We start from the raw sequence: 23,743 nt of genomic DNA, 5'->3' as shown, positions 1-23,743 counted from the left end.
TAATAATGGCCTGGTTGAAATTATGTTTATTTATTTCGTTTGATAAGTTACTAATTTTACCTCAGGATCTTTGTATTCTAAAAATCTATTGTAAAGTTAACTTGTCACACCTTAGCCGCATTTTTTATGTTTAAAAATATGCAAAACCATCAAATGTTATAGACTTTAGAGAGGAGATAAGGCACTTGAATAGCGCTGTTAAATCAACTAATATTTTATTTATGTAAATTATATGAAAGAAACCCGCATTCTTATAGGAATCTATTTCAATTATTTCACGTTGTATCATACCAACAAAAACTGGAAATTACCGTACAATTGACATAGAGTCGACTGAGATTAACTTTTTACTCATTTGTAAATACTCTGTACTTATTTCCGTGTTTAACCCCCTCCATTAACTACATACACCCAAATTTGTTGTTATTATAAAGCATACAGTTCTACGGACTCATTAAAATACCAGCTGACTAAATCTTGCTAGACTATTGTTAATTTCAAAGTTATATCCACCTACGTGCAAGGAATTCTAGGGAATGAAGCCTACTTGGTTTAGTTTTAACCTGGTTCTGCAAGATTGTGAGTCCCTGAAATCATTGATTGCTACATTACACTAACTAGTCACGCTAGTTTTGTTGCTTGTGAACAAAGCCTTTTCCTTGGTATCTCCTCAAGTGTCCACGACCATTGTGGAGGCTTTTTGTATTTTTAGTTTTGTTTCTCGTTGACCATATTTAGGCTGATATTTTTTTCTTTAGCTTTCTATGGTCTTCCCTAACCAAACTGGACTATAAAGTAGCTTCATAACGAAATTTCTTTTTTAACATTCAACAGGCGATTCCTCGGCACGGATGTAGGCTGTGCTGTGCACGCCGCGAGTAGCCCACCTTAAAAATAACGCTCTCTTTCCGTTCAGGGTTTTATTCAATATTCAAATTTAAAGAATAAAAAACAACAACAGCGGGGAGGGGGAGATAAGCTTTAGCTCTATGAATAAAGTCTTCGCCCAAAATGGCCGTCTTATTAAAATAGATTATTTTACAATGTTAACAATATAATATTTATCCCTTCCTGCAAGTAATAATTCTTATTCTTATCGACTTTATGCTCCGTAACAGTGACCATTCTTCCTTAAAACCTTTTACGGATCCTGCATTTATTGGGCCCTGCCCTATGTGGGGAAACGCTCGGTTGCTTTCCATACCTCCGCCTTGTGGTGTCTGGGGGGGGGGGGGGGCAATGTGATAGAGACACTTCTATCATTAAAGACTTAGGTTTTTTTTTTTAATTTCAAAATAGAAATTTCTTCTAGAGAAGAACTAGAAATTCATCCAAAAAATTGCTAAAGTATTCCCTCATTCTAATTCCCCAGAAATTTAACTCATCCCAAATTGAGAATCGCCTCCCCATTTAAATTTATCCGTACCGATCTCTCAACCTGTTTCTAAAGAAATTGACAAATTCTCTAGAAAGATTTTACATCCTTTTTAGACTGCAGTATGGGCTCAGAAAAATTGATGATGTGAAGGATTTCATTAACTTAGTAGTTGTCGAGGGACACGTGTTTACCGTAGCTACTTCTTGATCTCCTTAGAATTTTTAATTTGTGTACATCAAACAAATTGTTACATTTACAGGCGAGTGGCCTGCCTGGTCTGTCTAATAATTGACTAGCATCTTACTTTCAAGGCAGGTGCATGTAGGTGTGTGTGTGTGTGTGTGTGTGTGTGTGTGTGTGTGTGTGTGTGTGTGTGTGTGTGTGTGTGTGTGTGTGTGTGTGTGTGTGTTAAAGTTGTGGTAATATCCAGATCCCTTGTTCGTAGAGGCCACCACCACGATAATATCTGTCCAAGAGTTGCGCTATCTGTTATCGCCTAATACGCCGATATATGCCGCCCCATGCCACGTCTCACTTAGCATTCAAAGTGCTAATTCTTTATGAAAACATTGAAACGTTTTCATCCCACAAACTATTATTCTGACTTATATTGTTGCGGGTATTCCACGCGGTGCGAGTGGCCAGCCTGGATATCGATCACGAGAGGGTGAGGGAGAGGGACAACAATCACCTTATCCGCAGCCACCGATTGGTCGTCCGGGACCGGTGGGCGGGGCCACGACATGGCGGCCGTGACGCACGCATCTCATTTATCTGCCGTTATTTAGTGGCTCGGCCCGGCACCGGCCGCCTTATTTATTACACCAGAAGGGCTCCTAAATAACGTTAATGTTTGGGTTACTGTCAAACGCACGGCTTTCTCCAAATTAATAACCAATCCGTCTCTTTCTTTATATTCAACTTCCTGGACGCTGCGGTCTAAATTGAGACATACGACTAGGCTGTAGATTTGGACTGCATTATTCGTGTTTATGAGACAAGGGACTACAATTTACATATTTATCAACACACTAATTTCTGCAGTGGTTCGTGTACATAAATTTATACGGATCATTGGCCAAAGCAGTATCCCTTATGTCCACAATGATCTATTACAACGTAGGCTACTCCTTAGCGTTTTGATACACAACTTTATATAAATTATATTGTTGATATTCGAACGATAATAAAAAGTTAAAATGTTAGGTACCTATTCTTGAAAAAGATTTACCAAACGATAACTGAGTCACGGAACACAGTTCAAAGAAGACTTTCTCAACGCAGTGGTGTGTCTCTAATAACATGACTCTTAATGCAAAGTGTAATATTATAACGACCCATAGAACTAAGACCTCAGAAAAATGTACAGAGTTAACATTGCTGAAGACTTGCATCTGGTGTTTTCCCGTGACCTTCCGTTTGTTTGGTGGGCACATTGACAGTCTGTGCATCAGAGCAAACAAGGTATTGATGTTTATTCTAAGGTCAACACAGAGTCCTACGTAGTCTAATCGCCCTTGGAAACTTGAACTGCTCTCTTATACGTCAGATTCTGGAATATGCGAGAGTCTTTGGTCTCCTGGGCAAAAGAAGAAAAGGAAATTCAAGGCCTCCATCCAAAGGAAATTCTGGAGACTGGAGTGGAGTGCGCTTTCCCATGTAATACAGGGAGGTCCAAATCCAGTTATTGCAATTTTATCTTAATCTGCATTACTTGCAGATTAGGCACTGTATCAACTATTAAGTGGACTATTGGGCTGACCTGACGTGAAGGAGGTTGACGTTCGTGTGTCAACAGGTCTCTTCAGCAGCTGGCATTGTACGAAGGACTATGAATTTCACAGTTCACTTCCAATGGTCTGCAATGATGATTGATGATGATTTCTATGACGACAGCATCCACTCACACAAGGGCGATCATTGGCCCAGATGCATCTCGATCAGAACGCTTTGTAAATTTACATAGTATACACCCCTTACCCTTATAATTGTTAGTTGTGTTTTTTCCTTGGAATGTTTATTTATTTTTTTAACGGCAACCAGTCAATTTACAACAGAAAAATATGTGCAAGTTGCAAAGTAAACTCTTAATAATACACTAATTAGAACCTAACATTACGAAATCACATACCACGAGTATTAACAAAAATAAAAATTATACATCAACAATAGGGGGTTTTTAATATGTGTACACACTAATAACAACACACATAACCTACTTAACTCAACAATGATGATGATCGTGGCTTGAGCTAATTGCATGTCATATAGATAGTATAGTAGTGGTGACTATAGCAATGTGTGAACAATATTAGTGTAATAATAAATTAAGCAACAATAGTATAACTGTACAAAAAGTTTTGTATACTATGTTATTATACTATGTTATCATTCTCTGTTGCAGCTATTGGTTATTTTTGTGGTTTGAAGTATCTATATTTTTAATTGTTTAAGAATAATTTAATAATATTGTTGTCTGACCTTTTCATTTACTTATCATTTACTCAAGGCACGAATTAATCTAGCTAAATCTAACTGTACATGATGCTTGTTTATTTACTGTCTTAGCTTAGAATTACAGTTTTATTCTAGACATACTTGTACACTACAGATTATATAAGTAGTAGGTAATTGTTAGTTATATGTTGTTTGGCTAGTATTTGTTTAAATTGGTATATCTTCAATTAATAGTTTTTTATCTGTAGTGATTGGTATATCTGCATTATTCATAGTCGAATTTTTATTGTTGAGGTTTTATTTGGATAGCCATCTAACTGTTTTGCTATCTAATATAGTTACCGTTATTTTGGAATGTAGTAAAATAAATAGAGCATTTGGCTGTGTCAAATGTTACACTCCTGTTGTCAAAACTCTATTATTATTGAATTAGAGAGTTGATAATAGTCTTATTTGTATAATTATTCTTATAAAGAGGTTTTTATCCACCCAGTTGGTATACAACTTAATGTATACAAGTGCATTAATTCGGTATAATTCTTGGACTTAATGTGCCTCAATAACATAAATAAAAAATGAAGGAATATAACATAAATGATTAGTAGATCGTAACCAGCTTTTAAAATAGCCATCCCTCGTATAAATTGTTTATCCATGCCTTTTGTAGCCTACATCGGATTAAGCAAATATTTCAAAATTATTAATTAAAAGTTACTCTATGGAAAATCTCTGCATTCTTAACTTACAAGCCCACACTGCGCTAGCTTGTTTTTCAAAAACAGCCTCGAGAATTTGTCTTGCTGTTTCTTTAGTACTTTAAACTGGCAGTCTAATAAAACATTTAATATTTATTGCACTTAATAAAATATCGCTCACAATTTTTTGGCTAACGGATTCTTAAATATTAGGTATAAAACCTTTTTAGAACACATGTAATTATTATATTATGCAATAAATTATAATAAGTTATTCATTTCACCAACAAACCTGAACATTAAAAATATACATTATAACAAATAATTTCAAAACGTAAACTCGGAAATAGGCTAAGTTAAATAAACTCTGGAATCCGACGCTGTCACAGACTTGACCTCCGGAATCTGGAGAGATAAAAATTCTATTTGGGTACCGAAGTGCAAACCCCCAAAAGCACTTAAGGTAACCCAAGTACTTCCACATGTATTTTCTTGAAAGACAATACGTATGTAGTAAGTTATGTTTTTAAGAAAACTATCACACATTTCCAGCAAAACATGTCCATTTAGGTACTAACATTAAGATATTTTACAATTATTGATAAATCATTAAACACGTTTTTCTGTTGAAGCATTCCTTGTCTTTCTTGTGTATGTGTGAGATGTATGCACTTGTTTTTGGCCAACAATGTCAATCCACCTTGGCTCGTAGTTTGAAACCTCAATCAGCAAAGTAGATTTTAGGCGTTTTTAGGATTTAACAAAAGTAGTTTTAAGAAGTTTTTTCACTTATATTAATCCAAAAACCAAAAACTGTTCACGTTATTAGTGTTTTGTTCTTTTAAAGTCATCAGTAAAAAGCATACAAGGAAACAATGTAAAATATTGTGGATTATGAATCACTACAATTAATTAATAAAACTTAGGGTGGCTGGGAAAATGGAAAATCTGTATTCTTATAGCACTCCAGGATCTCGTTTGTAGTAATCAGTTAAAGTTGAAGCTCTGAAGATAAATGTTCGGTTTCAACTGAAAAAGCTCTATCTTTTCTGCGGTTGATGCATAATCGAAGTAAACGAAGCGAGTTACAAATCCTCCCTTAGTTTAAAAAATGTATCAACTGCATAATGCAACGATAAAATGACAGGTGTTTCATTATAACCTATTTTCAAAAAGAGCTAGGTTTATTTTAAAATAATTGTCACACGTTAGAAGAAACCATTTACAAACTATTTTTCCTTTGAAGTTTCAAATAATTTATACGAGTAGTCAGATGTATTGCAAATGCAAGCCTCCAAACCAATTGATTATCTGCAAGCTTCTTCGTAGGCTTGGTCTGTGCAATTATGAATATATATCAATAGCTTAACATAGTTTAAAAACTTGCAGCAATTATCCTATTTTTAGGCTACGTACTCTCAGTAAAGGGAATATAGCATATCTGGATATTCAATATCGATTTTTGATAGAAAATACCTAAATTGGGAGCGTGAGACCTAATATATTTGACTATCGTAACAGCAACCTGCATTACTTCTGAAAGGTTTTTACCACACAAGGCTTGTTGGTGAATTATGCTATATAACAAGTGGTTTTTCGTCTGCAGCATTCTAAACTGTATTGCAAACATAACGCAATAAGCTTGGTTTTAGAGCCACACGTACTTTTACTCCCATATTTATATATACCCTTGAGCATTTTGTAGGTGAAGTAAAAGTTTAGAAGTTTTCCATTAAAGAAACATCGGCCAATTCTGATTTGGAAAACTTCATTTTATAAATCACTATTTACATTTCTAATAAAAGAAGTACTTGAGCCGAACAGAACATGTTCGTTTACTCAATACACTCTCGCAGTGGAATAGCTCTCAAACATGTCAGCGCCTTCTGTTGCGCGCCACTGTATTTGCAGACAAGCTGGGTGACATTTGCCGGTTTTGGGGACATAATGTCTCACCGGCCCTCGGTGCAGGTTTTTATTAACTTGCCTTCATAAAAAGGCTTGTCAGCCTTAACTAAAGTGTGAAAAGTCTTGAAACTGGCTCGAGCCACAGCCTCGATCTGATATTTGCACTTGGTAAAAATGTCACGTTGAGATTGAGAAGACTATGTCAAAGATTGCACTTTTACCTGGTTATTTTATAACATATAAATATTTTACTATCTCAACGTGGATATTGTTTCGTCACAAATCAGATACACAAATGTGTTGCTGTTTTCAACAAAGTAGTCGACACTCCATTTATCGTTAAACACAAGGCGCTCACCATCAACCAGCCTCTTGGACAAAGACAACCCACGAACTGCAGAAGCAACTCTGTTTGGTCATCGTCAGCATTGTTAGAGAGCACAGCTAAGTTAGGTTTTTGGTGTTTATTAATCCCAAGAAAACCTATGTTTGCAAACTTTGAGCAGTTAGCCGTGGTCGATATTTAGAAAAAATTACGTATTTGTAAAATAAATAGACAATAAATGTCATTATTTCTTTATATCTCCATACATCTGCTGGCTATATTTCACCTAATTAAATGCAGTTAGTAAAATTAACACGCATTTCATTGCATACGAGTTTGCAAAAGTCATTTTTGTTCCCAGGACTTTAATTTTAGACAAAGAGTCAAATCGCCTTGAGCGACTAGACTGCTACAATCAGTTATCAGCGGACATTATCACTAATGGTAACGACGTCGTGATAAAGGCGACACAACAATGCCTGCATGAACGATAAGCGGGTGTATCAGTGATAAGCTAGCAGACCGCCCGCCCGCATATCCGGCCACCTATCTCTCGATAACGGGGACCGGCTGGGCGCGCCACGGCGTACAGTACACTAATTAATCGCCGCCGCCAGAACTCATCATCGGTGATCATTAATTAACAAAACTAATTATGAATTACAAGCGACACAATTAGACAATACTCCTTCTTTTAACACTGTTTAGTGATTTATAGGTAATGTGTTCAAATGTAGGTGATTTAGTGCGCTATTTTTCATAGTTGCTCACCAAAGCTTCAAGATAAAGTTATGTTGTTGAAAGAACTGTACTAATAATGGTTTGAAATATCAGATCTTCATCTATGTAAGATAGTTGAGAAAGGGTTATTCGAATGTGTCACCTACTCCGTACGCTTTGTTAAACTGAGTTGCTTTATACATATATTTTTTCCTGCAGGCCATGCTACCTGGAATACAGAATTGTAACACTGTAGGGCACAGTGGCGTACCATTAGTAGACAAAGTGAGAGGCCAATCAATTTGGTGGAAAGAAATTTGGCCCGGAACAGGAATTTATGATAGTTATAGCAACAATATTGTGACGTAAGATTATAGAAGCAACAATGTTGTATGTATTTATATGTGTAAAGTTATAGCAAGGACTGTTACTATAAGTAGTATCCACGTTGTAACGCACGTTTCCGGTTACCACTGAAAACAATCCTCTAGCTAGGTGTTAAGATTCAGTAGAGCATCACTTTTGCCTTGATAACATTTATGTCACAAAAGACATTATGAAGTCAAGACCGAAACAAATGGAAAATATCGACTTAAAATCTGCAAATTAAGATACGATATCTAACAAGTAAAAGTATTTAGTTTAACTTATTTCTCATTCAAGGCTACCAAATAACGAAACATGTTCTACTATTATTAGAAATCTTCTCACCTATTAAACATACTCACGGTCTATACAATATACTGAGGAGGTTAATTTTGCATTGTAGCCTATAAGCACAAATGTTTTTATGGACCTTGATAAAGAACACATAACTAAGTGGGAAGGGTTGATTCTGTGAGTCATTTAGTTTGACTCCAGTTCACATTCCTGTTAGTACACATTCACATTGATGGACATTTTCACTAAGAAAGAGGATTGTAGGACTGTAGGTCCACGCCTAGTTTTGACGAGGGTGGCTAACGTCACTTTTCTGCAGGGTAGGACAGTTAGTCCACGCCGACACCCGTGGACTAACTGTCCTACTTTTCAAAACTGACCTGGCCGTGCAATAGTTTTTATACCTGCGCTCATTCTTCATTGTGATCAGTGATGATTCCACTACTGCTAAAGCAGTACATATTAACAACAGTTTACTCAAACCAAAACTCAAGCTATCACATATGAAGTAGATTGCTAATTTGAATTATATTTAAACAAATTCCACACATCACTATATTACTATCTGAGTAATTCGGCATTATCCTAATGAATCATAAACATCTAAAGTAATTAAGTATTAATTATTCCTTCTCTTGGTCCATAGTTAGTATAGGCCCTAATACTGTATCTACGGGTAGTAGTATAAGTAGTAGTAGTAGACACTTCACGTAGTACAAGTTAATAGAAATGGAAAGTTTATTTATTGTTTTATTAACACTTGATAATTAAAACAACCAATAGGTTATATCTAATATATTACATTTATAGTCGTTTAAAATTACTGTAAATAGGTAACGATACGAAAACAAAATATTTTATTACCACTTTAAATAGTGGCTCTTGCCTATAAATCAAAAATAAATAATAACGAAACGTATTGCCTACAGAGACATACTAGCTTACATAATGCCGCTAACGAAAGGTTTTAAATGAACAATATTTAGCAGATATAGAGTATAGATCTGGAACACTCGTTCAAGTGCTGCAGAGTGAGTCGTTCAACCTCTCGTCAAAAGAAACCCGTGAGTCGGACAGTGGGTCCACGATCTCGACCTGGGACCCACTGTCCACCCCTTAAGAAGCAGGTAGGAAATGCTTCCGGCAGATTTACGACGTGGACCTACAGTCCGTTTACCAAGAAAGAGATCGGTCGTCAGCTGCACTCGTTTTGACGAAGGTCAAAATAAGGGGATATAAAAACAGTGTTTGTCTCAAACTATATTTTCTTAGTTTCAAACTTAAAACCTTAAAACTTCAGGTAACCTATACAGACCCTCTGGTCAAGGTGGCGATTTTTAGTCCCTTTATCAAGTTGTCTGACGATGATACATTATTATTTATGTACGGTATTGGTTTTCAGTGTACCAAACTAATAGTCTAAAGATATAATCTGAGAAAATTATCGTTTCATATTTTTAACCCTAACCTTAAGTTTCAACGTTAATAAAACTTATCGCGGCTGAGGATCTAATTCTTTCTTTTAAAAACTCCTCTACCGATTTCGGAAAAAAGTAAATTGTGTTATTGGCTTTGTCAAATTTAATATGATGTAAGACGTGTCCTAGTAATAACAGTAGTTTTCCATTAATAAGACACTAACAACAAATATTATTCAACAATGTAATTGTTTAAAAAGTTGGGATCACGCAAACTCCCCTTCCCCCTCCCCCCTCACAAATTAGGGGGAAAGAGAGCACGCAACGTTCTAACTGAAAAGATTCCCGCGTCCTGTACTTTGACATTATCTGATTCAGGGGCGATGGCGTGATTTGTCCCCAACAAGATTAATTTAAACCTAAAACTGTTCCATCTGACTGAATCATCAATAATTAAATCACATTAATGCATTTCAGAACCATATTGTTGAAATGGAGACATTTAAATTAATTTTCTGACATGATGTCTGTTAATCGTTTTACTGCTTCCTAACTTAGGAATGCCAAAACTTATAATTTATAAAAGTAAAACGAACTCATTCTAAAATGCTAAAATGTGTATCTTGAATTAAATTCTAATCTAATTAAACTAATCTTGGATAAAACCACTATGTCCATGAACAAAATACATCTCCATTCTAGCAAAGACAAAACATATTATAGAACTGTAAAGTTAAAGAAATAGATACGTGTACGAATTGCCCACATTTATTGTAATTCCTAAGTTCGAATTATTAAATGAAAACAATCGTCTTTATCTAGCTAACGACGTCGTTGAATTAATAAATTTAATCTTGAATTAATAAAATACCCCCTTTTGTATCTTGCTAGTTGGGTTTTCGTCGCTGTTTTCTTAAATATTCAAATGGTATCTTACATATTTTGACTACGACATACTATTTTTGAGAAAAACACATGCATTCACAGAGAGAAAAAACTGTCTACATACGATAAAGCAATACAAAAGGTTTTTATTAAAAGCGATTTAATAGGAAGATATACCACAGTGCACTATTATAATGTGGTCGTAGTCTGTCCGTCTGCTCCATACCTCTTGACAAAAAGTTCCACGTAAGTACTCGGTTGATTATGGATGTAAAGGGCAGCAGAGTTGCTCTCTGACACTGGCACTTTTGCTACGTTCTGTCGCAACCTTCGATACTCAGTAGTAACGGTTTATTTTAATCAAAACTTTTTTACCGCTTAAGCGTAATAGTTTTATATACCTAGAATTACATGTATGCAGCGTCATCAAACACTTCACTTGGGTAATTAACCTCATCTTTTGCAAGGATAAGAATTTTTATTTTCTTAATTAAAGTACGTTTTAAATAGTTTTATTGCCTATATATTAACTCCTGGTTCCGGTCTTATCAAATTGTAATGGGGCCATAAAATATAAATGATATGTACATTATTTATGTAATAAATTATGAATGTTAATTTGCAGGGAGTGCTATGCCGTTGGTCTAGACATGTTCCACGGCGCTGCGAGCGCTGCCCCCTCGGCCAACTACTCTCCTGACACCAATACTTCCGGTAACGTCACAGCCTTTATTGTTGTTCTTAACATATCTGCTATATAACATTTTATATGCTGTCATTTTGTCTTTGCTATCGAGAGGTTTTGGTTTTTATTACAATGGGAACGGGTACATTACATTTTAACCCATCAATAAAAGGTACGTTTGATCGCGCAGAGCTCCTTAATATTTAGTCCGATTTTCATTTCATAAAATAAACAAAAATATAAATTTTCCAGAGAGAATAATTTAATAAACGTCTTATATAAAAATATTTTTTAAACATGTTTAACAATCGTTAATTATCTAAACTCTTATATTATCAAACTTAGTGAGCTTAAATATTTTATAGCTTTATTTATTAATTTTAGGGTCTCATGGTCCAGCACCGTTCATTACCTTAGTTCTAACAATTGTTACTACATTTAACAGTGACCAATTAAAATATTACAATTTATTAAATAAAATCATATTGATAGAAAACCAACAATATTTTAATTATTTACATAGTTTCCTTATGACCACATATTTCGCTGTGCTATTCCTCACTTTATGTCTCAACACAATAGTACAATTAGAGGTATTTTGGTACTAGATATACTTGTTTTTCATCTGTTTTGCTCTGCTGAAACTCCAATAAAAATACCTTTTTTAGGGTTTGTATGAACTCTTTAGACTTTTCATGCAGGCCATCTATCATTGCGAGCTTAAAGTTCGATTTCATTATTAATAATTCGTCAGGTCCCGTTTAAAATCGTTTGGCTATTGATCTGGAGGCGTTGGCAGTTCCTCTTGGTCCGAGGAAGTGTCACAAGGCCAAAAGGCAACAACTCAGTGTGGTTAACTTAATTATTGGTTACGTCATTCACTGGCTGCACAAAAAACTGTTTTTGGTCCAAACTCACAGTTCTCTTTTTAGTTCCAGTACTGTAAGGTGTTTTTACATGAAATCTGCATGAAATTTCTTCTAGTTCTGCAATATTATAAAGAAAATATTGTTTAAGACCAGCAAGCACGGAATGTAGGATTCGAGTTTTTTTTTTTAATGGTAACGACAATTTTTTACTTAATTAAAAGAAGGTAGATTCTTTATTGATTTCAAAAATAACATATATGTTATACCTTCCTTGTAGTTTTCATCAAATAAATAATAAAACTAGTTTTTTGTAGTTTGAAGAGAAATGTTATTCTATTAGTCGGATGGTTGGTAAACCTGACTGATAATCTCATATTGCATTGCATTTATTATTGCAATCAGCTGTTACAAAATACTCACTCATTTTTAATGAAAATGATTTTTGTAATCCGATAATTGTAGCGTTGGTAACTTGTAAGGTTTAACGATCAGCTGTTTAACAATGTTTAAATATAACGTGATTTGGCTGAATATGGCATAACAATATTACCAAAGCCGCTATGAGATATTGATGAGTCGTTCTGATGTTGGTTTACGTTATACAGTAGACTTCCCCTGCATACACTAAAACAGATTGTGTTGGTAGATTGTTAAAACTTTGCCGATATATATGGCTGGTGTGATTGATGCTTATGTTACCAGATGTAGTTATGTTGAAAAGTTTTTGTATTCTGGTTTCAAGGCGGACAAGAGAATTTTGATTTCTGAAAAACCCTGATTTAGTCGATTAACCTCGCAGAGTGTGTAACACGTTATATTAATATTGTTATTAATAATAGGCATAGTAAATTAGAGTACGTTTTCCTTAATAATATGGTATTTACCAATGAGAAACTCAATTTTTATATTTTAGATTTGCCACTTTTTAGTAAACTATTAATTGCGTTGGATTTTTTTTAATTTCTTGTTAAAACCTAGTAATCCCCATCAATTTTGAAACAGAAAATTATAAATTAAATTTTTGTCCAAAGTTGAATTAAACATGTTACAATGATATAACTTAAATCGCAGTTAATTACACTATTTTATCTGCAAGTATTTCAATGTAGTTGTTCTTCTACCTTCATTTCTCCTGTATACGTTGTTGCCCTCCCTCTTACCCTAACCTGTGACTGCTCCCCAGGCTACTCCCAGCAGCCCGTGTACGTACCCTCGAACCGCGTGTTCCAGTGGAACCCGGCCTACAACTCCTCTAGTGGCCAGAACTCCTCATGGCACTCCCAGGGCTCCGGCTCTCACCACGAACACTACCATGGCCAGGGCTCCGCCCACTTCACCAACAGCTTCTACGCCGCCCAGACCACTATGATGTGGCGCACGTACGATCCTTCAGGCTTCCAGAGATCTCTTCCCTACGGTCAGTATCAGTCTGTTCATAGTAGCTTCACTTTAGTAACTAATATACTTTCACATACTGAGAATCTCAAACTAGGCAAATACGCAAGATTTTCAGACTGCGGATATTCTGAACAAAATCAGCAATGTTACAATAACGAAAGAGAACGCTATTTAAGTTGTATAATATCACGCCTGGGAAAGAAATTTATCGACAGCCGGGTCATACACTTAACAACTGCCAGACCCGTGTATGATATCATCTTAACGTCTCTCAACTTGATAAAGGGTGATGGGATTTTTCGAACTTTGGCCATTTCGATGTAATACAAATAATCAGTAACTGAACGTTTCTGATCTTTCTTCAGGTGGATAGTAACTTAACACATAACTACAAATTTGTTAAATAAACACATCATGCCAGAGTATTGTCACATACCTAAGCCAGGATAACTGAACGATAGCAACAATATAAAGAAAATTATATTTACTTTACAACATATTTAACAGCTGGTTTTACGTGTCAGGTTTAAAGCTTCACATGTTAAACAGTGTACCATTGGTATCCATCTCCTTCTATAGATTACCATTTTAACCCCGAATTAAAAATACCGCGTTTGGAGGCCGATTTCTTCTATAAGGAAAATTCTTATATCGATTCTACCAAAAACATGGTTGTTACCCAAATCAAATAAACAATTGTCTACTAAACTATTACTTAAACATACGTATGCTACAAGTATCCAGTTTCAGTTGTAGTCCTACAATTTATAGATAAGTATAATAGACTAAGTATTTGGTTATCAACAATGAATAAGTCCGGTTATCTATGCTTAGTTATGCATTAGCAGTCACGTGTAAAATTATTTTAGTTGGATTCTTTGTATTAGCAACTATCAATATCAATATCTATTATTACGTTCATTGTGCTTACTGTTATGATATATAGACGCCTTATATAATATAGGAGATAGTGTACACAATACACTGAGGTTTCAATAAGCTTACGTGGCACTGCACAGATAATAACAAACTTGACAGCAGACCATCACTTTCCACTACACTAACAATTTACATACTTGACAGCAAACCATCACTTTCCACTACACTAACAATTTACATACTTGACAGCAAACCATCACTTTCCACTACACTAACAATTTACATACTTGACAGCAAACCGACACTTTCTACTTACACTGACAATTTACATACTTGGCAGCAAACATCACTTTCTTCTTACACTGACAATTTATATACTTGACAGCAGACCATCACTTTCCACTACACTAACAATTTACATACTTGACAGCAAACCATCACTTTCTACTACACTGACAGTTTACATACTTGGCAGCCAACCATCACTTTCCACTACACTAACAATTTACATACTTGACAGCAAACCATCACTTTCTACTACACTGACAGTTTACATACTTGGCAGCCAACCATCACTTTCCACTACACTGACAATTTACATACTTGACAGCAAACCATCACTTTCTACTACACTGACAGTTTACATACTTGGCAGCCAACCATCACTTTCCACTACACTGACAATTTACATACTTGGCAGCTTACCATCACTTTCTACTTACACTGACAATTTACGTACTTGGCAGCTAACTATCACTTTCTACTTACACTGACAATTTACATACTTGACAGCAAACCATCACTTTCTACTACACTGACAATTTACATACTTGACAGCAGACCATCACTTTCCACTACACTAACAATTTACATACTTGACAGCAAACCATCACTTTCCACTACACTAACAATTTACATACTTGACAGCAGACCATCACTTTCCACTACACTAACAATTTACATACTTGACACCAAACCATCACTTTCTACTTACACTGACAATTTAAATGCTTGACAGCAAACCATCACTTTCTACTTACTCTGACAATTTACATACTTGGCAGCAAACCATCACTTTCTACTTACACTGACAATTTACATACTTGGCAGCAGACCATCACTTTCTACTTACACTGACAATTTACATACTTGGCAGCAGACCATCACTTTCTACTTACACTGACAATTTACATACTTGACAGCAGACCATCACTTTCCACTACACTAACAATTTACATACTTGACAGCAGACCATCACTTTCCACTACACTAACAATTTACATACTTGACACCAAACCATCACTTTCCACTACACTAACAATTTACATACTTGACAGCAGACCATCACTTTCCACTACACTAACAATTTACATACTTGACAGCAGACCATCACTTTCCACTACACTAACAATTTACATACTTGACAGCAGACCATCACTTTCCACTACACTAACAATTTACATACTTGACAGCAGACCATCACTTTCCACTACACTAACAATTTACATACTTGACAGCAGACCATCACTTTCCACTACACTAACAATTTACATACTTGACAGCAGACCATCACTTTCCACTACACTAACAATTTACATACTTGACAGCAGACCATCACTTTCCACTACACTAACAATTTACATACTTGACAGCAGACCATCACTTTCCACTACACTAACAATTTACATACTTGACACCAAACCATCACTTTCTACTTACTCTGACAATTTACATACTTGACAGCAGACCATCACTTTCTACTTACTCTGACAATTTACATACTTGACAGCAAACCATCACTTTCTACTTACTCTGACAATTTACATAGGCTACTTGGCAACAAACCATTACTTTTTACTACACTGACAATTTACATTCTTGGCAGCAATTTACATACTTGACAGTAAATCCATCACTTTCTACTTACACTTACAATTTACATACTTGGCAATAACCCATCACTTTTTACTACACTGACAGTTTACATTCTTGGCAGTAAACCAATACTTTCTACTTACTCTGACAGTTTACATACTTGACAGTAAAATCATCACTTTCTACTTACACTGACAGTTTACATTCTTGGCAGTAAACCAATACTTTCTACTTACTCTGACAGTTTACATACTTGACAGTAAAATCATCACTTGGGATCACACTGGGGTTTTACATTCTGATGTTTTATTGGCATGACACTCCAAACCTACAAAAACTGTTAAGTTAATGATCTACTATGGTTAGATACAAGAGCGACCGACTACCAACACAAGGGTAGTACAAGATATATATATGGTATATCTATCCGATACTAACTGCTTAAGCCTATTACAGAAGACGCCATGCAGTTTCAACTAGGCGAAGGGCGAGAGTGTGTGAACTGCGGCGCCATATCCACCCCTCTATGGCGTCGCGACGGCACTGGCCACTACCTGTGCAACGCGTGCGGCCTCTACCACAAGATGAACGGCATGAACCGGCCTCTGGTCAAGCCGGCCAAGCGACTGGTCAGTCTTGGGGTTTGTATAATTTATGCTGTTTTATCTTTAAGTTATATAGTTAAGTTCTTTATACTCTGTCCAGAGAACGGTAGACACTAAAGGAGACCTAATGGACAGGCTGTGTTCCGGATTTTCAGTAACGAGTTCTTAGTACTTTAAGGTGGAGTCCATAGAAGTCTGCCTATTGCCCCATGACGAAATTTCCGGGAAATTGTTTACATTATATCCGATCAAGTTTCAGTACTCAAAACTACCGTAATAAAAAAAATATATATACAAAAAAAAGTATATATATATATATAAACTTTGTATTTAATATATTGTGACTAAACGTGGTTCAGAGACGCTATTTAAAATAGCTAGGTCGAGTTTGTTAGCCAGTCTTTTAAGCAATAAAACATTTAAAGATGGAGGTCATTCGCGTTTTGGCAAACTGTTTATCTCGAGTATTTCGTATCATAAATCAAAATTGAAATTTTTCTTAAATTGTGAAGCAATTTAAATCAACTTTTATTCTGACTTATTTTCCAATAACTCTTAAGGTTTCAAGGTAGTTTTAAAGTTATAGAAGCATCCAATAGAACTTTTATAAATGGATACGTGTTAAATATTGTGTTAGATTAATTGTCACTAAATCAAGTTTTTACAAAGAAATTTACATGCTTATAATAATTTTTCTTGTAAGTTTGCAAGATTATTCAAAATATTTGAAAATTTTACAATTGTATTATATTAATACGCCAACACTAAAAACTATTATCCAGCATGTGTTGTAAAAATTAAACATCTAACTAACAATGCCTCTTTAGTCTGACATTAGAGATGATGGCCACATGTGAAATCTATCTTCTTTCTGGTTGAGCCTGAGAGGATGTGTTAATTCAATAAAATTTCTTACAGTATATTAATATTCACAATGATATAAAAAATAGTACAAATACAGTATACTTATGAAATGTTAATAGAGTATATAATAAAATTATATCAACACAAAATGTTCTATGTCACGCTCCCAGTTGACCCAGAGCAGCTGGGTAATAGTGGTGAGTGTCTAGTCCTACTCGTCAAAATGTTCTTGAGTGGAACTAGAAAATGAGGGAACAAAAAAGGAAATGTGTCAAACAGAACTGTAGAGAGTGTATTAGTCTGTGGGATGCTTTTCTTAAATGTATTTTAGCGCAAAAGACAATCAATGAAGACATCTTAGCAAATACACTAGGAATTAATAAAGAGCTATTATTTTACGAGGATGGGTGAGGAATTTAGTTTAGGGTTGGTAACGCTACATAACCAACTTACGTTTGTATTTATGTCGTTAATTTCTTATCACATATTCTAGATCCATTAGACAAGAGAACTTCACGTATTTAAGGGTATATTGCATATCTAACCCCAGGAATGTTTCAGACGGCCAGTCGACGACTAGGGCTGTGCTGTACCAACTGTGGCACTCAGACTACCACACTCTGGCGGCGTAACAACGAGGGCGAGCCCGTCTGCAACGCGTGTGGCCTCTACTTCAAGCTGCACGGCGTCAACAGGCCCTTGGCCATGCGCAAAGACGGCATCCAGACACGGAAACGGAAACCCAAGAAGTCGGGTTCGGGCAGTGAGACAATACCGTCCACATCCACTTCCGGTACCGCTGGGTCCACGAGTGGTGAGTCCGTCCTATACAACTATCCGGAGTACTATGTCAGGAGTAGACTAAGACTACCGTCCTATACAACTATCCGAAGTACTATGTCAGGAGTAGACTAAGACTACCGAGTACCGTCCTATACAACTATCTGAAGTACAATGTCAGGAGTAGACTGTGTGCATCATGGGACACTGTTGCATCAGTTATGGACATGTGGTGTCCGAGGTCAGCCGCATAAATGGCTTTCGTCATACCTCAGTGGCAGAGAGCAGTGTGTGCAGATCGCGAACACCCTGCCAGGCAAAGTAAAAATGCAGTACGGTGTTCCCCAGGGTTCAATTTTGGGGCCCATACTTTTTCTCATTTACGTCAACAGATTGAATTCATCAATTCAAAATGGAGAAGTGATTCAATACGCGGTCGATATGACGTCTGCATCAGATCAAGTACGAAACAAGATCTTGAGATCAAAGCCTTTATTGAACTAAACGCATGCATCGAGCACTTTTCAAAGATAAATCTAAAAACTAACTATGCCAAAACTAACGTAATAACATTTTGTCTCCGTCGACAAGAAGACGAATACAGACCAATTGTGATGGCGGATGAAGCTATCTTAGATGAAGCCGAATCCATCAAGTTTCTGGGGATGTACCTGGACCGGGGACTGACCTAGAGCGATCACATTGACAGAGTTTGCTCAAAGAAAGGTTGCTTCAGGCATTTATGTCTTACACAATCTAGCAAAATTCTGCTCGTTTGATGTACTGAAAACAGCCTGCTTTGGCATAGTACATCTACATTTGACCTACGGTTTGAGACTATGGGGCAGCTGTTCTAAATACAAATTTGACAGAGTATTTAGAACACAAAAGAAAGCTGTTCGAATAATTTAGAAATTAAAACCCAGAGAGTCGTGTAAAATTGCCTTCAGGGAGCTTGGATTTCTAACCTTACCCAGCCTCTATATTCTCAACGTCACCCTCTACTGCCGATTCAAATGTGAACTGGTTCGGGGCAGGGACGTCCATCAGTACGAGACCAGAGGCAGGAACGACTTCAGAAATGAACAGCATAGAACGGCTATGTTCGAACACTTGCTATCTCAAATGGGTGTCAAGTTAATCAATAAGCTCCCTGGAGATATCAAACGAATTAATGAACCCAAACAATTCAAATCTCGATTAAGACACTTTTTGTTGTCAAAAAGCATTTTACTCCGTTGATGAGTTTATGATGGGCCGCTGGGATGAAAATTAGCATTTTATTATTATTTTTTATTTATCCTTTTCTGATATCCAAAACATGCAAAATACAATATATTGTTAGGTTCACTAATTAGTATGTGGAATTGACTGTGCTTATGATAAGATAGGTTTTTAATTTATAGATCTTTTTAAATCAATATGTTGTAATGACGCTTGCAATGCAATTTTGTTAATTGTTTTACTGCAATAAAGAATTATTATTATTATTATTATTAGACTAAGACTACCGTCTTATACAACTATCCGAAGTACTATGTCAGGAGTAGACTAAGACTACCGTCCTATACAACTATCCGAAGTACTATGTCAGGAGTAGACTAAGACTACCGTCCTATACAACTATCCGAAGTACTATGTCAGGAGTAGACTAAGACTACCGTCCTATACAACTATCCGAAGTACTATGTCAGGAGTAGGCCTAGATTAAGACTAAAGCGGAAAAAAGAATTTCCTGGTGTGTTGTGATGAGTACCACAATAAATTATATTCTTTCTATATTCATCTACGGTCTTTAGGTTCCTCAGGTGGGTCCCATTCTGGCTGCAAAACAGCTACACTGTATGCAGCAAAACCGATGTATCGCTAAGATTAGAGCGATTCAATGGAAGTCCAGAAGCGGCGAATGTCGAAATATTGTAGCGGAAATGTCTAATTTACTGATATGACTGTTAGATGGGTGGGGCTTCCTTGATGTTAAAGGCTTTTGTAAGTCAAACATATAGGCAGTTTGCCGCCCCCCTACTTGCTGTGACTGGAAGAGGTTGGAACAGCACTAGCTCCCCGTCCTCCCAAGGCGACATAACTGAGAGTGTCCATTATACTTCCTCATGGAATCTCGACAGTACGTCTCCTCCCATGAGGGAACCTAACCTCAACCTTACTCATCCTGAACATCCTCTCATTTCAGAAGCAGCACAAATTGTTCTTTTAGGACTAAACGCATTGCGGGGTATACCTTCATATTCTTGTCCTTAGTGAAAAAAGGTGTTTGGTTGCAGACTTGAAGAGCTCGAGCACAGGCACTGCGAGCTCAGGTGACCGCGAGGAGCGACCGTACCTGGGACACACGAGTCTTCTGTCTGCGGTGAAGTCGGAGCCTTCCTACACGGATACGTCTCACACACAGGATCCTTTCTACTCGACAGCGTTCTCTCAGCAGCATCACCAGCTGGGCTTCGGCTTCCCAGGGGCCACCACCTCGTCTGACCACTACCATCACCACCACCACCCGCACCACCACCATCACCACCACTCCACCCCCGTCCACAAGCTGATGGCTACAAGCTAGATTAGCTGGAACTCTAGGACAAGAACCACCCCATTACCGGTCCACAGGTGTCTGTGCTGCTGGCCGCCGATCCGGACACGTGTGACATGACTTTCCGGAAGTCTAAGTATTAGAATTTGTTAAGTAATGTTTTGACGAAAATCGATATTTTGTAATCTGAGTCGGATTGGACTTAGTAGTTTTTGCACATTTTGGTTTGGTGCGGCGACTTTAATTATAGACCGTACAGTAGACGAAAACAATATAATATAACGTAATAAACAATGTAGACGAAAAACTAATATAATTTGTTTACAGACACTTTTGTGTGTGCAGTAGTAAAATTGAATACAACTGAATGTGTTAAAATGTGAAAATGTTAAATTTAAGATTACCTCTCTTATCCATACATCCGATTCCCTTTACATATTCAAAAGCAGAAATCAATTTTTCTAAACAAGAAATTGATAAAGAATTTAATCATTAATGCATTTTTTACGTAACAACCTTGAACTATATTTATTTAGAGACATGTTTTATTGCTTAATGAATTGCAAAAATAAATTATCAATTACTAAAATAGTGATGCCATTGGGTTATGTTTATAGCTTGATTTCAATGTATTGTTACCAGACAACAATCTGGTTATTTCCCAATAACTAGGAACAAAGTCAAGAACAAAATTATAAGTACTGATGATTATTTGAATTATTCTAGATTCAAACGCAGCACTACTACTTCGTAGTCTTCATGTGATTTGCTTTTATTTTTAACAGGAAACAATTTCATATATCATAAACATCATTTGAAAAGTTTATTTCTAATTATTCATATTTGCAATTAGATCCAATGTAAAATCCAAGCTTGAAAAAAATTCTCTGGTTTAATCATTTTTTTTACTCAGTGCAGTTTTAAGAGATTGAAATTATCATTAAAAGACGTGAAAAATGTTAATTCCATATTCATACAATTATTTTGGTTTAATACAAATTTAGACATTGGAACTTAATGTTCAATGTACAGTCTGAAATGAACAACATTTTATGAATAATGGATACCTCGCATACTCACAGTCACTGTTAGCTAACAACGTGACAACATTGTTGTGTTATGGTGACAGACCGTGACAACAACGGCAACAACAGCGACAGTCGTTATACTTTGTTGTACATAGTTGTTATCGTATATCTAGGCTACGTCTGTACATTATCACGGTTGTACATACCGTACACATACATTGTCTATTTATTTGTCGATCTCTAAAGTTAGTCACGCTCAGACAGCACAGTGCTTATATTTACAGCTGCTTGTATGTTACACTGTAAACTGCCTTTCAGATCATGTAACCGTCAGTCCCATCTGTCACTGGTCACAAAGAAATGACCTATGACCTAGTTAGGAATCCTTTTGGAAAGAAATTCTTATTGACCAACTTGACTTCCTACGTTGGGTTGTGTTTCGTAGTTTTTGTCGAATCTAAGAGAATTATTACTTCGGTATTATCCATATCGTTCACAATTTTACATTTAAAAACATTTTTTACGCGTCTATGATTGGTACAAACAAGGAGAAAGAAAATGTTTGCAATAATGTTTATCATAATGCATTCTTATCTTGTCCTCTCTCATTTTTATTTCAAAGATATTAAATCAGTTGTCCTTGGCAAGTTCTTGTTGGTTTAAACCACCAAAATCTTAGTGTAATGAAACTGGAACATTTTAAAGCAAGATTTGTTCAAAAAACATTTTTTTAATTATAATTTTTTTATTTAAAGATTAATCAGTAGGAGAAGCAGAATTTGTGACATAAAACACAACATTTTCGCCAATTAAATGTTTTTTGTAGTTTGTGTTATGATTGCAGTATTATTATTTATTTTTACCATTATAAAATGTCCCATGACAGTAAACACAGAACTAGAATAATGTAATATAATGTCTGCAAAATGGTACTGTTTACAATAAATAAATTACTTTCTACATAAAAAGGTGAATTAGCACTTATTTATTATTCAGATCGGTTTGTAAAGTAATATTTATATTTAAATTTAAGATGGTATATTTAAAAATCAAAATATTAATAAATCAGTCATCTTTATAAGAACTATACGTTAATAGCGATCAAATGTAATCAATAAAGCACTGTGTAACCTTGTGTAATTTAGTGGTACTATTTTAGAAAATTAAATTATACTTAGCTATTGTAAATTATAATTAGACTTTGCATCAAATTAAATCTTGATGTCTTGAAGTTATTTTATTTGCAGAGAAAATTGGAGATGCAGTAAATTGCATGAAAAGCAGACGGGTTGATAGCATCTCGGATATGTTTCAAGCATTTTGAAACCTCCTTCACGTATAAGACACCATTAGCTATACACAATTGTATTGATGTTGCTGCCTTGTTTTGAAGGCGTTCAGTCACTGAATATTTCAGTTGCTACATTAAAAACGCAAATAAAATCTATACAGTAGACAAAGAACACTTGTAAACATACTTGAACAAATATAAGTGTTCACTATATTGTGTAAAAGTGTCTTATGCATCATAAATGTTATTATGATATCAATGTGAAAAATTGCGTAAATAATTGCGAGAATGAAAATATTTGTTGCGTATTTAGTCTACTCATATGTAAGCATATGAGACAAGCAAGTGTACATAAAAATAAACATGTTTACGAACTATTTCAGTCATTGTACAGTTAATTTAGAGCTTGTAGTTGTGTCTTTGTATACTAAATTGATGTGTATATTTATTATTAGCCAATAAATTTACCTATACTACATTA

The 23,743-nt window shown here is 35.7% G+C and overlaps 1 protein-coding gene across 2 annotated transcripts in view; it reads left to right on the top strand.

Moving 5' to 3' along the window:
- LOC124359572 (GATA-binding factor A-like) overlaps positions 1–23,743 on the top strand; it is an 86,082-nt gene extending 62,339 nt beyond the window's left edge. Inside the window, exons 2-6 of one of the 2 annotated variants that reach the window (XM_046812442.1) lie at positions 11,072–11,160; positions 13,184–13,417; positions 16,609–16,781; positions 18,183–18,435; positions 20,684–23,743. In XM_046812442.1, the coding sequence (XP_046668398.1) occupies positions 11,097–11,160; positions 13,184–13,417; positions 16,609–16,781; positions 18,183–18,435; positions 20,684–20,973 (1,014 nt within the window). In that variant the 5' untranslated portion in view covers positions 11,072–11,096 and the 3' untranslated portion in view covers positions 20,974–23,743. Of the gene's footprint in view, positions 1–11,071; positions 11,161–13,183; positions 13,418–16,608; positions 16,794–18,182; positions 18,436–20,683 lie in introns of both variants that reach the window. The other variant, XM_046812441.1, reaches the window with a different exon arrangement.

The sequence above is a fragment of the Homalodisca vitripennis genome, chromosome 4, assembly GCF_021130785.1.
Source record: "Homalodisca vitripennis isolate AUS2020 chromosome 4, UT_GWSS_2.1, whole genome shotgun sequence".
Taxonomy (NCBI): Eukaryota; Metazoa; Arthropoda; class Insecta; order Hemiptera; family Cicadellidae; genus Homalodisca; species Homalodisca vitripennis.
This window is presented reverse-complemented; position numbering and strand designations above follow the sequence as displayed.